Below are 17,271 nucleotides of genomic sequence, written 5' to 3' on the forward strand. Positions count from 1 at the left end.
TTCTAAGGTGACAGTTTGTTCATGAGGCATTCAAAAAATAAGTACATGAGCACACTGTCGTTACCGTTAAAATGAAGGGACCCCCTTTTGCTATCTGTGGCTCGTCATCTTTTAATCAAGGACCCATTGGGGCCATTTGCTATTCTCATTTCTCTAACCATTCCCATTTTAATTGTAGCTCCCGTCCAGTGGGGAGGCTGCGCAAATGATGCCTGGCCAGGATTGTTTCTGCGGTAATGAACTGTCTGGGATATAAAAAGGTAGGTGGCCTTTTTATTTTCTTTGTTAATTATTATTATTTTCCTCTTTAAAATTGGGACTGCAGACCGCAAAGCTTGTCTAGTTGTAGAATATTTGGAGATCATGCCTTTTGGAATTCCACTGTAGTGATGCAAATGCTTTATGAGAACCATAGCGTTAACTAACGGCGCTCACAGGTAAATAAAACTGTACAAATCCAGCAGGGGTGTTAAACTTGCGGCGTCGGGGCATTCATGAACCACACGAAATGACACTTCGGGCTGCTAGTGTGAATCCCGTGACCGGACAGTTTGTCGACCGGACTTTTCGTCGACCGGACTTTTCGTCGACCGGACTTTTCGTCGACCGGACTTTTCGTCGACCGGACTTTTCGTCGACCGGACTTTTCGTCGACGGACACTTCGTCGCCAGACAGTTATAATAACAGACGAACTCAGGGTTTCGTTAAGTGGGGAGAGATTTGTTTTAGTCAAACAGGAAGATATCGTTTTAATGGCAACTGACACTAATCTCGATTTATTAGCAAAAAGTATGCACTGGTATAGAGTTGATGGTTGTTAGGTGCACTATCGAACGTACCGTTGCAAAACCAGTGCATACTTTTTGCCAATAAATCGAGATTAGTGTCAGTTGCCATTAAAACGATATCTTCCTCTTCGACTAAAACAAATCTCTCCCCTCTTAACGAAACCCTAAGTTCGTCTGTTATTCTAACTGTCCGGCGACGAAGTGTCAGGCAACAAATTGTCCGTCGACGAAATGTCCGGGTAACGTGAATCCAATAGGCTATTCATACAAAACAAGTTGACCTTATCATCAACATTGTCATTTGGAGTGCTATGCAAAGTGTGCTAATGAAGCAAAGTCAAGATGCGCGACCTCATTGAGTCTTACTTAGAAATAATCGGTGTCAAAAAAATATATATCTAAAAGTGCTTCGAGTTAGGTGATTGCATGGTTCTTTAGTTTCAGTTTCTATATAAAAAATAAAAAATCATCCTCGCAATGCCACACAGAAAAAGGATTCCCTTAACATTTCTTCAAGCCAATTAGGTCCCGTCCTGGCCTTGATACAAGGGTGCTCATTCATAACTGTGTCTGAGACCGAGGACGAAGGGGAGACACTCTTTGACGTGGCGTCCCGGTGGGGGGAAGGCGGTATCCACCTCCTATTTCCTACCCTTTGCCAAAATTATTGGCCGTGAGTGCTGGTTAAATTAATGATCAGACTCACGCATGAGAAAGAAATCAGGCCCTGCCAAAGGGTACGCAGAGCTGTCAGCTGGAATAATGACTGCGGTGCAGCGCCTCGCTAATGAGAATTGTTCCGTAGTATTGCCAGAAGATCAAAAAAGATTACAGCCAGCCCGTGTTCATGCTTATATACACTTTTTAACCGGAGACGGTGACGTCAAATTGCTCGCAAGTGGAAATTCTGGGCAATTCATCCAACATTTTAGGACAAAAAATATATAAAAAAAACACAGTGGCTGACTGGTAGTTATACATTTTCTGCTTTCAAGTGCTTTTAACTCTTTCAGTGTGATTGACGCGGATGGACGTCCAATCGTGGGGCTAATTTATCCTTTCGCTGTAGACGTCCAATCCGTTTGAAGTGGGAGGGCTAGCACAGTGCAAACATTTTTTTCAGAAATGAGATCAAATACTAGTTAATATTGCTATTCATGCTAAGTTTTTAATCACTTGCTTCATGAAAAATGACTTGACTTGAATTGAAAGCTTTTATTGTCATTATACAAGTATGATAAGAAATGTTAATCAAGCTACTTTGCTTTGTTGTAAAACTAGAATCCAAGTTTATCCATTACTGGAAATTCCTACATGTGTTAGCTGGTATCACAAATGTTTCTATCTGGGCTTTTAGCCCAACTCTGTGCAGGTTCTTACAAAAAAGCATTGTGCTTTTCTCCTCATTTTATGCCACACTACTCTCCTCCGTTGACATTCGATTAATTTTAAAGCTTCAAACCTCAGTAGAATTTCAAAAAAAAAGACTCTTTTCAAAGTATTGAATAGGTTTTAAGCAACAATGGCTTTTTTATGGGTAGTGTTAAGAGAAACTCAGAACATTAACTACTTCAAACCGGAGCACGTTTGGAAGATAAGTTACAGCGACGGTCTCGTCGGGTTAATCGAGGGATGCCCTAGTGGTTTTACGGTCCACTCACCAATCTTCTCTCTTCAACATACCTTATTAATTCTATGTACACTTACAAGACTTGATAAAGCCTTTGTTTTTTAGGAAGCTGTGACATAACATTTGTATTTAATTTAAAGTGGAGATTATTAAAGAATAGTTTTTCGTTCAGACAAATTATGCACAATGCACAAATTGTATTGCGTTTGCGTCCTAACGTGTTCACAGTAAACTCATTGACTGCCATTGACTTAAAGGGGCAAATTAATATTTATTCTTGCAAATATACAAAGCTTATTATATCACTCGTGTCTTAGATCAAGGGTGTCAGACTCGGGTTGGTTCGCGGGCCGCTTTAACGTCAACTTGATTTCACGTGGGCCGGACCATTTTAGATATAATATTTAGATTTTTTTTTAATAAATGGATTAAAAGAACTGGATTAAAAGCCCTGAATATTCAGTTTTTTATAGATCTAAAACAATGTTTATTTTAGCTATTTTTATATATTTTTAGATTTTACAAAATTATTTTTGAACTAAAAACAGACATTTATTAAAAAATTACAATTATTGATTTAAAAGGGAAAAATCAGGAAATTTAATATACATCTATACTCTTCATTTTAATTTGATCCTAAAAAAGAAAGTCGGCACACATGATTTACTTTCCCGGGCCACACAAAATGATGCGGCGGGCCAGATTTGGCCCCCCGGCCACCACTTTGACACTAGTGTCTTACATGAACAAATTTTCTCAAAAAATACAAATGTCACATGAAAAAAATGTTTTGATGAAACCCATTGAACACTCAAAATGTCGTATTCATTTAATTTAATTCAATTTATTTTTTTGCTCCACTACCGTCTTGTTTTTCCAAAATCTTTTGAGTTCTACCTGCTACCCTGCTTTACGCCGGCTTGTTATTACCACGGCATCCAAGCGGTCGCTGAATCGTGAAGAAAACGTTGCGGGTCTGTGCTGTCTGGCGCATATCACCATAGCAACATAGCATAGCAGGCCCTACAGGCGTCTGACAAATTGACTGTGTAAAACAGAGCCCACTCATCCGCCCATTCATTCAGGCACTACCACCGCTGTATACACCTTAAAGCAAGGAGACCGGTTGTTTACTTAATTGGCTTGTGTACACATATTTGGGACTAATTTGTCAAATGGCACTTATTTCACGTGCGTGGCGGATACTCCAGTCGTCCACTGACGTGCTCTCACTCGGCGGTTCAGCCATTATTTGGAAGAAGGCGTTTTTTTTTCAACTAAAAGACTTAAAGGTTGAGATGGAATCAGATGTAGCAACGGCTTGGTCGTGTAGGAGGATTTAATAGACTCTTACCTGCAGGGTACACGAGCATTTTCAACAATTGAGGCGTTGTTAGGATTTTTCCTGGAAATGGCGTTCGGGTTACATCTCACCACTGCGCGCACAAAACATTGAAAATTAGGCATGGAGTTATTTATTTTTCCATTATTATTTTTTGGGTAACAACTCGCTGAATGCGCTCAATGAGGCTTCTTTGTTGCATAGAGAGGACCAGGAGTGCCAAAATGTTAAATAAACAACTCACTGTATTGAAAGTGTTAACCTAAGAATAGTTATTTTGGCAAGTTTGCATTCATTTTCCCTCACTTTTGTGTCATTTTTATTTCTGCATTCACCCTATTCATTTCAATGTGTGTATATAAAAAGCAGTGGCGGTCCATGCATTTTCTCGTAGCGCCTTAAACGGGTAAAATCCACTTCCTAGCAGCATTTAATGATTAAATACAAATACTGGAGCTTTTCAGACATTACAACCGTGCCAGGGGGGTGATTTCCCCGGGAAAAGACAGCGATGGACGTCAATGGCGAAATGGCAAAAATTGCACTAAAATGGGATAAAATCCACTTCCTAGCAGCATTTAGTGATTAAATACAAACACTGGAGCTTAAATACAAACACTGGAGCTTTTCAGATATCAGAACTTGACCCATAATTGAAATATTTAGGAATATAGCCATATTTTACTCACCAAAAATCCTTTTTAACTGTACACAATATCCATCCTCCTTTCTTTCTTCCTTCTTTTCTATGGTCATCGAAGCTAATGCTGAAAGTCGAGCCTGCCCTGTCGTATTTCTGGCATAGTCCGTCTTGAAAATGGCTTTAAATCAACACAACAATATATTTGCTTGTGCAGCTAGCTCCAGATACAGTTTGGTAGCGAATCATAGTTGGTGAAAGCGATAACGTATCCCACAATACATTATGGTGTTGCCAACTCGAAATCTGATTGGTTAAAGCAACAGTCTTATCGACGCTTGTTTAATGCAGCAGAGCCCGCAGAACTGATTGTGAAGGCTTTGAGGCAGATTTCTGACCCTGGCAACAAATAATGGCTGAAATATTATTGGTTAAATGCTTCAATATGAAAACACATCTGGAAGCAGTGCAACCAGAGGGAAAAGCAATGAAAGGAAGCTTACAGACAATTTGGAATTATTTAATTAGTATTGATGGACAAAATATAATATGATTCAGATATTTCTTAGGCCAGCAGAGAAGGCCTTAAAGGCCCTGATGTCCCGCCACTGATAAAAAGCAGGATAACTATCACCTCATTGGCTTCTTTTTCCAAGGATAGACCAATTTTCGGTGGCGTGCAATTGACGTCAGACGTACAAACGCCGCACCCCGTCAAAAATGGATTTGATGCCTAGCGTCGTCGAGGGTAAAAAGATGGAAGATTACACGTGATGGCTTCAATGTTACACATTAGCCATTGCAGATGTCATTTAAGAGCGCCATCCCCGAGCTCGCACTTTCCCCTGCAGTCAGTAAACAAAAGCAGCGGGCAAGAAAACAGAAGTCGCACCCATGCAAAGAGCCATTTCCGCTTATATGATCTTAACACTTGTCGGGGCCGGGCCACACTGTGCTAAAATTGAAATGAACTCTGCTCATTAACACTCCCCAGTGCAATCTAATTAGCACGTAATAGAACAGCCAATCTAGAACAGGAGGCTTGTTATTTAAGGATAAAGCCCATCTCTCGTTTGTATGCATTTTTGATAAGATGCTCTAATTAACTTTGATTAGCATTATTAATTAAACATGCAAAGCCTCCCATTTCCTCTGTTTCATGGCATCCACTTCAAAACAACTCAGACTGACAGCCTTTACGGTTGAAGTAAAGGAGACCGCAATCCTACATTGAAAAAAAATCAAATACGAAGACCTTTGAGTCATCTTTTTTTTAAAAAAAAGTCAAATCTGGAGAAACGTGGTTGTATATTCCAATTAAAGTTCAACAAAGAAAGTGCCTATAGACCGCCCACGCCCCATTTCTGACAGGTAATTGCCTTCAGCTCTCATGTGTGACGCTTGTTTGGTTGCTGAGCACACCATCAACCACTGGTCTGTACCACCTTGCTTTAACCATTTAAAGGCCACCCATTGGCTGCCATCGACGCCGCTAGACATCCAATCCATTTTGACTGAGATAGCCTAATCGATGATTGACACTGCCATGTCAAATTAATGAAATATTTTGACCAATACGATGCCTCTCCGATGGAAAACATAACTAAAATGCGTGTATTTTAATAAGGCCCATTTTTGCCATTGCTTCCCATCTTTCTATGACGTTGGCACAAATGTAAAGGAAGTAGTATACGAGGGCCTTTTAAGGACTACAAATTATATTTCGGTCTTAAAGAGACAGGCGCTTTTTGTGGGGGAATACTAAAATACTTTTCATCGTCGAACCCGCGCCTTCGGACGGACGGGAGTTGAAACTGTCACAATATGACGTCATTTTTAAATTCTTTTTCTGAACTGCTTATTCTCACATGGGTCGTGGGGGGTGCTGGAGTCTATCCCAGTCAACTTAACTTTGGGCAGCAGACACAAGGAGATGAACAACCATTCACGCTCGGGAAATTTGAGTGTTCTACAAGGCTGGAGTACCCAGCCAAAACCCACCAAATACAGGAAGAACATGCAAATTCCATGCTGGAATGTCGAAATAATTATAAAATAATTCGTGATAGACTATCAAGTATTTTGAGTTACAAGCATACTGACGGAGAAAATTCCATTTGCATTTCAAACAATCATTTTTTTTTTAAATTTGGGCTGAATGGGCTAATCGATGCTAACCCTGCCATGTCAAATTTGTGAAATATTTTGACCAATACGATGGCTCTCCGATGGAAACCATAACTAAAATGTGTGTATTTTAATAAGGCCCATTTTTGCCATTGCTAAAAAAAAATCAAATTATTATTTGAGTCTGTCTGAGTATTTTTTTACCATTTCTGTCTTATACAGTATAATATCTCCATCGTTTTGAGAATATATCTGTACCCTGAGTGCTGTATATTTGTATTTTAGATATTGGAGGGGGTTGAAAGATTTCCACATTGCTCAGAGCTATGGTATGTTTTCCGTTTCTGTTTTTATCTTGTTGTTTATATTGGCCACGGGGCTCGGTTTATATTCGCACGATCCTGACAGTTAAGCAACTGTAACATTGATGATAGCAAAATAGGCGCCTTTAAATTCTACTGTAGTCATTTACTGCCAAGTCCAAAAAAAACCCGCATATCATATCATTTTTCTTTCAACAAAAATTCCATGTAAGGTTAAGAGTAGAATTGAATTGAATTGAATGCTTTTATTGTCATTATACAAGTGTAATGAAATTTATACGTTGGGATGAATCCATAATTTTGTGGTCCAAGTCAGAGGTTGAATTAATTGAATTATACCTTCGCCTTCATAAAAGTTTTTGGGATTATTTATTATGCCTTGTGTTAAACCAGTCAGTCGATTACTGGCTGCATTTAATGACAGTGCTTTAAAAGATGTTATCCTCTAATGATGTGTGAAATTAAGTTCCATGTGGTGTGATACCGTGTATAACATTTTTTAAATGACTTGAAATGAAATACAATAAATGTGAAATATGTTGCCAGGTTAGAAGGGGGCACACGGCTTACAACAGAAAATTGTTTTTCTCAGTAAATAAAAACTAGAACCAGAAAAATCTATGGATTTGCATGTCTCGTATCAAAGAAATTTGAGTTGACCATCAGTTGGTGTTGGGATGAGAATAGCCAATGGGTGAACACGTCAGCCTTTTTTTTTTGCTTTTTTTTTTCTTTATTGTGAATCCAAAAAGCCTCTTGAAATATGTATAACTTGGTGTAAGCCAAATGTATTCTTTGGGGTGAAAGCATAACATCTGGCCTCCCCGTTTTAATTAGATTTGAGTAGTTTTACAGACTAGAATGAAGCTCATGCCCAAGGAATACTCCATAACATGCAAGAAATAATATACAAAGCATTGATTGACTTTGTTATGACATAGAAAAATGATATTTTGGGAAATTTGCTCAACTGGGTCTAGAAAGAAAAATATAGAGCGGGGGTGCTTAACTGGCAGCATCATTTTGTGGGGTACGTCAAAGTAAATCACCTACCTGTCAATTTCATGTTTGTCACTATCACATATAATATATGCAAAAATCAAAACATATTTAAAGTATTTTTTATTCTTCCTATTTTTTTTAATTGAATACATTTAAATGCAAAAGTTAGGATATATATATATATATATATATATATATATATATGTATATATATATGTATATTTATATATATGTATATTTATATATATATATATATATATTTTATATATTTATATATATTTATATATATATATATATATATATTTATATATATATATATATATATATATATATATATATATATATATATATATTTTATTTAATTTAATTAATGTTTTAAAATTTGGAGTAAATTAAAGAGGAAAATAATTAAATAAATAACAAGGTGTTATTAAGATAACAACATTTTTGAGTTGAACAATGAAACGATTCATTGACTATCATTATTCTTCTAATCAATTAGTTAATGAATGGTGGCAGACCTAGCCTGCCTGCCATTGGCTGTCGTCTAGTCCAGCGCATTTAGAATGTTTTTTTCCCTGTTTAAATAAATTGAAGCCTCTGATTGATGTAGTCTGAGTTGACATAGTATACGGGTGAATCAAATTTGTCAGGTTGTTTGCTTGATTTGAAGTTTTATACGCACAAATTAGTCCAGTTCATGTGAAGTGCAAGTGGCAATGGAGCGGAAAAAAAAGCACATTTTACAGCACGCTGGGAGCTGAAGCTGCTGCTTGACTGCTCTAAAAGGCTTCAGTGTTTTAAGCATCAATCTCTTCCCCGAGCCTGATTTTCTTCAGTCAATATTATGCATGACATGGCAGGACAGACTCGCTCTGACCTTGCAAGGCCAACAATGCAATGCCTTTCCCGACCGACTATTGAACCAGGAGAGCCTTGAAAATTTGCAGAAGAAATGGCTTTTTGTCAAACTTCAACTTTTGTTTCTTTCTTTTTTTTCGGCTGAAAGAGTGAAACTTTGGAAGTAACCAACTAATGCTCGTCCCTAATCAGGTGACTTGCAAAAACTTGAGCTACCGGAAATATTGAAAATATTGAAAAAAAAGGTTAAGACATTTGCCATCAAAATTAGAAAGACTCTCTTTGGCTTAATCCACTGGTGTCAAAGTGGCAGCATCATTTTGTGTGGCCCGGGAAAGTAAATCATGAGTGCTGACTTTCTGTTTTAGGATCAAATTAAAATGAAAAGTATAGATGTATATTAAATTTCCAGATTTTCCCCTTTTTAAATCAATAATTGTAATTTTTTAATCCATTTTTTCTCTTTTTAGTTCAAAAATCATTTTGTAAAATCTAAAATTATTTAAAAAGCTAAAATAAACATGGTTTTAGATCTATAAAAAACTGAATATTCAGGGCTTTTAATCCAGTTCTTTTAATCCATTTGTGAAAAAAAAAATCTAAATATTATATCTAAAATGGTCCGGCCCACGTGAAATCAAGTTGACGTTAATGCGGCCCGCGAACCAATCCGATTCTGACACCCTTGGCTTAATCAGTTTATTGTTGAACTCTTTATTGGGCTATTTTAATTCTATTTTATGGATGTAACAGTTGAACCCTTTCGGTTTTGTGTGTTCTGTTGGGTACATGTCATGTTTGCCGTTTAGACATCCATATCTACATGACTCCTACATTATACGTGTATCATTTCAGTTTTGCTTTATGCATTTTTTTTCCCATCGATAAGGAATTTTGCATCTACACCTAAAAAAATCAGCTAGATATTGTCACTGTAACCAAATGTGAGCCCTTGTTTTAACCCTTTTTGACTGGGAGAGAGCCAATCAATCCATTTTGTCCCATTTAAAGGTCAATGGCAGTCAATCAGTTGAAAAGGAAATTAGCCTAAAATGCCCCCCAAATCAATAGAAAATGTCTATACCTTTTTATAGTTTTTTTTATGACCAAAAATAATCGCATGCCCTATAAAGGGTTAATATTGGAAACTATATTTCCGAATTTATCACTCACTGAGTCCTCTTTGCTGGACTGCGCCTTGCTTCAGAGGCTTAAGTCAACTTCCACTCTTAAAAAAAGTAAATCCATGTCCGTACTAAATCACATAACGGGTCCAACAGTGATCCCCGTCGGCTTAAACGTTGTAACTTGTCTCGCCACACCTTGCGATGCGAGTGTGGGTGTTTTCAATCAGCCGTCAAAGGCCAAATGCATGCTGTGAAAGCATCCTTGAAGATTTGGGCTCTCACACAACACCAGATGTTACATTTTCATTCCTACTGGATTTATTCTCTGTTTGTGGACCGCCTTTATTTGGGCATGTGTTTTTTTCCCCCCCAAAATCGATGTTCTGTTGACTTGCCTCCTGTTGTAGGGTTTTTTTCTTCTTCCCCTTTTTAAATTTCCTGCATGTGACCCAATGTGTGTGTGTTGGTGGAGGCGGGGCAGCATGCTGCAGGTGCGTTGTCTGATAAGAGGTTAGAAGGATGCAAATGACTCCGATCACAGCCACGGCGTGTTGCTCTCAACGCAAATAAAAGGAAATGTCTCATGGGTTTAGAGTTGAACGTTTAGTGCGTGACTAAAGAAAGCTCACGAATCAGAGAGCTGGAAATCTGTACTCCACAAAGATGATATAAAATCCCAAAATGGCCGATTATGTTTTGACCTTTTTAGCTGACGTTACCGCGGTATACGGTCGATTGGTCGCCGGTCTTTTGGTCGCCCGGAAGGTTATTGATAATTACCATTTAAATCTTTGCTCAAATTCCCTAAATACAAACTGCGAATTACTATTTATTCATACTTAATGCCCTAGTCATTATTAGGCTAAAGAAAAGCTCCAAATTTCCCAGACTTTTATTGTGTTTTGTTGGAGAACTTGTTAAGACCCTGACGGATGTCGCTTCTTAAAGGGACAACGCATGTACATACAAACTCTTCTACACTCACACGTCGGCTCAGTGAAACTGCTCATGGCCATTGTTGCCTTTTATTGATGCGTAGACCGTATTGTTTTACCTTGTTTTGTCGCCGGTCTTTTGGTCGCCGGTCTTTTGGTCGCCCGTTGTCGCAGTCGGGGCGACCAAAAGACCGGCGACCAAAAGACCGGCGACCAATCGACCACACACGCGTTACCGCCATCTAAAAGCCACGGGGTGGAGAAAAAAAAACGATGTGAATGTGACATAAACTGTTGAAAAAGTAGATTTAAAAACCTCCAATTTGAGTTTTTTTGTGCTCATGGAAATGAATTGGCCTATTCAGTGAATTTTGACGCACTTGAGAAACAAATGCCGTATTTTGATCCATCAATGAATGCATTATCAATGCGATTGTTGATTTGCATGTCAGAAGAATTGTAGCTTGTTGAAATGCCAGGGTGTTCCGCTTTTCTCTTTGGAGAGAAAGAGCAGACCACCTGTGTCAAATTCTGGAATTTTATTAATGTGTCTGGTTGGCCAGCTTTGCAGTAATAGTGCGTAGGTGGGTGCTCTAGTATGATTGGCTGGAGGACATTGTAAGCCTGAGTGGCAGACCTTAATGGGAGCCCTGGAGAGGTAACCCAACAGCTGTGTGTTTGCAGCTAATGAGAGATGGGGGGGTGTGGGGGTCCAAAATTTGCCGGCACAAAAGCCTCTGATAAACTCTGCGTGCCCAATAGCGGGAGAGATAGAAAATGGGATTTTACATTGTAGCAAAAAGAGAGATCGCGTTGTCTCGTGGCTCCCGCTTCATTACTTATGACTAAGCGTTTACCATCATTGCCATTAGTGTTTTGGAAGAAAGGAAGAGAGAGTAATGTGGTGTGGGATGGTTTGCACTCCCTACAGAGACATGCTGGCTTCCAGTCTTGAGTAAAAGTCTACTGCTTTCTATGATTACACTGCCGCCATTTCTGCTAACTCGTCGAGGCCAATGTACGTACAGTAGGCGAATCCCGCATATGAATCATTCCAGGTTTGCCCTTATCAACGGCAAAATGTCATTTCTCCAGAAAGTTGTCGTGGCCTCCCATAAATCACGGACTGCGGATTTTTCATCACTTGTTAACTCTTGTTTCAGTAACATTGACGGCCCTCGACGTACTGGAAGTGAATGTTGGTCATAGCCAGTTCTCAATGTTTAAATGAGTTAGATCAAGGGTGTCAGACTCGGGTTGGTTCGCGGGCCGCGTTAACGTTAACTCGATTTCATGTGGGGCGACCATTTTAGATATAATTTTTTTCTATAAATGCATTAAAAGAACTGGATTACAAGCCCTGAATATTCAGTTTTTTTATAGATCTAAAACTATTTTTATTTTAGCTTTTTTAAATATATTTTTAGATTTTACAAAATGATTTTTGAACTAAAAACACAGAAAAATGGATTAAAAAATTACAATTTTAGATATATTTAGATTTTTTTAAATAAATGGATTAAAATAACTGGATTAAAAGCCCTGAATATTCAGTTTTTTATAGATCTAAAACAATGATGATTTTTAGGTTTTTTTTTAATATATTTTTAGATTTTACAAAATGATTTTTGAACTAAAAACACAGAAAAAATGGATTAAAAAATGACAATTATTTATTTAAAAGGGGAAAAAATCATAAAATTTAATATACATCTATATTATTCATTTTAATTTGATCCTAAAACAGAAAGTCGGCATGATTTACTTTCCCTGGCCACACAAAATGATGCGGCGGGCCAGATTTGGCCCCCGGCCCGCCACTTTGACACATATGAGTTAGATGATTATCCTTGTCAACGAGTTCATGTTGTTAATTTTACGGTTCTTATGGCATATTTGGGGCCTCGCTTATAATTTTTGATCTTCTTCTTGGTTTTACGGCATTTCTGGGTCATCTCCTGTAGATTTGGGGGCTTTTTCAGGTCACTTTTTGTTGGTAATGGAAATGATTGGGGATGCTATTTTTGTCAGAAATTTATGGACTTTATGGAAGTGTTTCCTACTTTGTGAGTTTTTGGAACTTTTCAAAGTTGCTTCGGTCAAAGTGCAGTGCGGGGCGCCGAAAAATGTGGCAGAAAAAAAAATACTACACATGGGGGGGACTTTGCCTTGCAAAGCATTCCCATAATTAATGTTATGCACACTCAACAATACAAGCATTGAGTTTTGATGCACACCATTTGTTTACTTGCTTGTTTACTTTGAAATCTGTCTGCGGCGCATCACACTGAGAGATGTAGCAGATATTTTTCACACTCCATTCAATTCTACAAGGTTACTTTTCCGTTCGCTTTGGATAAAATATTTTAAACTTTGCCCTACATTTTTTTTTCAATTCATATCATTTACACAATGAAAAATTTGGCAACTCACGGCTAAAAAAAAAAACTGTTTTCACCATGAATATGAGGTAACCCTAAAATTTGACCAAAAAAATCCCCATTTTTATTTGCAATGACAGTCAGTCCTAGAGTCCAATCTCTTTCGACTGGGTTTGTTCATTCACCCCTTCCAAATCAAAATGGATTGGACGCCAATTTTCCTCAGTGGTAGTCAATCAGTAAAGAAATGACCTGAAAAACGAATAGCAAGTTAGTGAAAATCTACAGGGAGTGATCCGTAACCTATTTATTCCGATTTTTCTCTTGTTGCAATAAGACTACGACTACCCTTTTCGCCTGAGGGTGGCGCCACATGAATAAAGAGAAGCCACACTGGCAGCACCTTCAATTTTGAGTCCTCTCATGTTCAACATGGGATGCGTATCAACAAGTAACCAGTTGTACCTGTTGTTATTTAACATTCAAACAAGTGCTTTCGTCATTTCCCATCATAGCCGGGGTGGATATTTTTTTTTGCCTGTCGGGATTGGACGCCCCGCGGGAAGAGCATCCGAGCCGCCGAATGCATTTGGCAATCTGAGGTGACCCAGTTTAATGGGATCTTATTAAATTGCAGGAATCGAACAATTTCATGCTAGGCGGTCCGGGCGGAACGGGATGTTGAGTGTGAAGTTGCCGCGTTACGCAGCTGATGGGAGGGAGCCCCACCTCCCTTTCCTTCTCTTCCCATCCCATCCTCCTACTTACTGGTGCTGATGAGAGAGAGAGAGAGAAAGAGAGAGAGGAGAAAGAGAGGCAGTGAAGGCAGCATCTCGCCACCACTTGCTCTCTGGAACTGCTTCAGACGGGCTCTTTATTTAGACCCCGTCCTTCCACAGACGCGTTTAGCTCCTTTCGCCGCAAAGCGCGTCTTCAGGGCGCACTTTTCAGAGGGAAGGGGGGGACAAACTTGGACTGAAAGGGATGCGCCAACCACTACGTTTTGACTGAGGGACTCGAACATGGCTCATAGGAAAGCCATCCCCACTGGAGTGAGGCCACTCATTTCGCAGGTTAATCGTCAAATTATTTAAAGGGAGATTGGATTTTTTTTTCAAGAGGAAAGGAAGGGGAGGGGGATCAATTTCCCTTGGTGGCCGGACGCAATCGTCTGAATTTTAATGAGGGAAAGTTAGACACGGATTGAGTGGTGCTTGAAGTTATTTTTTGAGGAGGTATTCTGGGTTGGTGGATGTACCGGTTTTTGGACGGATTGCGACCAAGTGCTCATGATTCGAGGTAACTATTCTTTTTTTTTTTTCATTGTCATTTCATATCGCGTACAGTTTTACACGTCACGGCTTGTCAAGGAGTAACAAGTTGCGAACCGTGACTGTCATCCACGGCGTAAGACGTCCAAACCATTGAAACTGGATCCCACTTTCAATGGTTTGGACGTTTACTAGTCATAAACGTATTGAAAACCTCCATCGGAATGATGAAAACGGCCACACGATTGGACGTCTCACCCCGTCAATGGCATAACAGTCAATTAGATGGGAACAAAAAGCAAATCTGGCCTTTACAGGAATGCACGGACGCACGCACGCACGCCGTCGCACTTGAGTTGGAAAAGTGGCCGCACATTGCACATAACGATATGCGGTAATTGCATTTTCTAATAGCATTAGGATTAAGTGAAGCAGAAAATGCGATCCATTTATAACATTTCTCCGTAGTCCTTTCTTTTTAGCAACAAATCACACACTAATTACGTGCATTAGCGTGGAGGGCTCGCTCACCAGTGGAATTTTGTGCGCCAAATAAGCCATCGTCGCTGCGGGTTCTTGCAAAAAAAAATTGGAGAGAAAATCTGCCCGTCCACTTGGGAAATCTCCAAGTGAGAGTCTTGGGTGTTGTTTCACCTCTCCGGGCTCATTTTAATAGTCTGCCAGACACGTGGCGTGCACGTATCCCCCCCCCTTTCAAGGCCGTCAAAAGAGTCTACAAACACAACAGGGTTGTAAAACGTTCTAGCTCATATCCCGCAAAGTGCCTGGAACATGAGCCCCATCAATGTGCTCATCTCATCTGTGCGCTGGGCATGTTGAGAGATGAGATTCCATCAAGCTTTGCTCTTTCAGCTTCATTGGACGTGCCGTTGCCAATGCTTGTAATGAAGAATTAATTAAGTGTGCTTTTCTTGCACCCACCCAGACAAAAAAAAAAAGTTGAAAATGGGCTGATCAGGAGTGCTTCTGACCTCCGGGTTAGCACAGATTAAACATGACAAATTATTTTCTGTGTCCTGCGGGATGACATTAATGTTGGGTTAAACATTTTTGTAGTCCTAGTTCCTCACTAGGGTTGTGCTGGAGCCTGTTCTGGAGTACGGACAAATTGTATATATTTTTTTAACAAAGACAATATTTTAATAGATAAAAAGAGAATAGGTACTTGCTTTTTTTACTTGTTCGCTTTAGTTTTCAGCAATAGCCTCGTCATGGAGCATTTTCTTCAAATCCAACTACCAATCTTCAGTTTGCAAGCCCATTCTTATCCAAATGGACTGCAAGTTTGTCACTATCTATACTAAAAAAAAGTCAAATTAAGGCCACATATCATCACTATATATCAAAATAATTGTCAATTCATTTTCTCATCAATTAGTCATGTAATGGTGGCAACTCCTGTGTATTTGACACATAGCACGGTCATTTGCAGCCTAAAAAATGAAATATTTAACTGTTGGCTGTAGATGTTCCCTTCATGATTGGTCAGTATAAATACTCCGTAACACAAATGTGGCCCGTCTGAAAGAAACGTATTTGAAATGATTTTCAAACATCAACCATGTGAGGACATAGCCATTATTAACTGTGTGCGAAATTGGTTATAGATTTTTTCTTTTTTTTATTTAAAGATAATGCAAGGCAGGCAGTAGAGAATGGACCTATTTGAGATAATCATCCATTATGGTCATGTCCTGCAACTAGGGAGTAAAAAAATCATTCCTTTCTCCCTTTTAATGACATTTTACCAATGCCGTTCTGTGCTTTCGCAATAGCCTATTGTTAATTTACCAACATGCCTTGTTTGATTTTCTGCTCGAGTCATTTGGTGTGTACCTGTAGCACAGCAAATGTCAGCCAGTCCGTCACCGCGTTGACTCAGTCCACAGAGTCATAGATCATCTGTCTCTATGGCAACCAGGACAGGCTGCAGCACAATTATGGTACGCTTTCTTTTAGAATACCTCAGCTATTGTCCCGAACAACAGTTAGAAAGCAGAGGACCAAATGGCACTTGATTCCGTTTCTTTTCAAATGAAAGGCACAAACCTGCAGCCTAATACCTGAAAACTACTAAAGTAGTCATATAACAGCATTTAAAGACCACACATACACACAATGGATAAACTAGCTCTCCGTACTTTTGACGTACTTGACGTCACTTGCTAACATGCACCTTGTTAAGTCGTGGTCTGACATCAACGGCGTTAGACGTTCAATCTATTTTGACTAGGTGGGGCGAATGAAACCAAGTCTCAGATCATTTTTGACGATTCATTTTCTAATCTATTGTTAGAAAAGCACTGTTTTGACAGTCTCACTCAACCTAAATGACAACGTCTAGTCCACATGTGTCAAAGTGGCGGCCCGGGGGCCAAATCTGGCCCGCCGCATCATTTTGTGTGGCCCGGGAAAGTCAATCATGAGTGCCGACTGTCTGTTTTAGGATCAAATTAAAATGAAGAGTATAGATGTATATTAAATTTCCTGATTTCCCCCCTTTTTAAATCAATAATTGTCATTTTTAATCCATTTTTTCTGTGTTTTTAGTTCAAAAATAATTTTGTAAAATCTAAAAATATATATAAAAAAGCTAAAATAAACATTGTTTTAGATCTATAAAAAACTGAATATTCAGGGCTTTTAATCCAGTTCTTTTAATCCATTTATATTTAAAAAAATCTAAATATTAGATCTAAAATGGTCCGGCCCACATGAAATCGAGTTGACGTTAACCAACCCGAGTCTGACACCCCTGGTCTAGTCTATTTACTGCCAAAAACTGTCGGATGCCTGTGACGTGATTTTGTTCCTTTTACATT

The 17,271-nt window shown here is 38.9% G+C and overlaps 1 protein-coding gene across 3 annotated transcripts in view; it reads left to right on the forward strand.

The window, feature by feature from the left end:
* pcdh1a (protocadherin 1a) overlaps nt 1–17,271 on the forward strand; it is a 99,011-nt gene that overhangs the window by 20,319 nt on the left and 61,421 nt on the right. For 2 of the 3 annotated variants that reach the window (XM_077593090.1, XM_077593089.1), the window contains exon 4: nt 179–260. Coding sequence is in view for 1 of the 3 variants with exons in the window: in XM_077593088.1 (XP_077449214.1) it covers nt 14,447–14,456 (10 nt within the window). In the remaining 2 variants the exon portion in view is untranslated. Of the gene's footprint in view, nt 1–178; nt 261–13,984; nt 14,457–17,271 lie in introns of those variants that run through there. The other variant, XM_077593088.1, reaches the window with a different exon arrangement.

The sequence above is a fragment of the Stigmatopora argus genome, chromosome 22, assembly GCF_051989625.1.
Source record: "Stigmatopora argus isolate UIUO_Sarg chromosome 22, RoL_Sarg_1.0, whole genome shotgun sequence".
In the NCBI taxonomy this organism is placed as follows: Eukaryota; Metazoa; Chordata; class Actinopteri; order Syngnathiformes; family Syngnathidae; genus Stigmatopora; species Stigmatopora argus.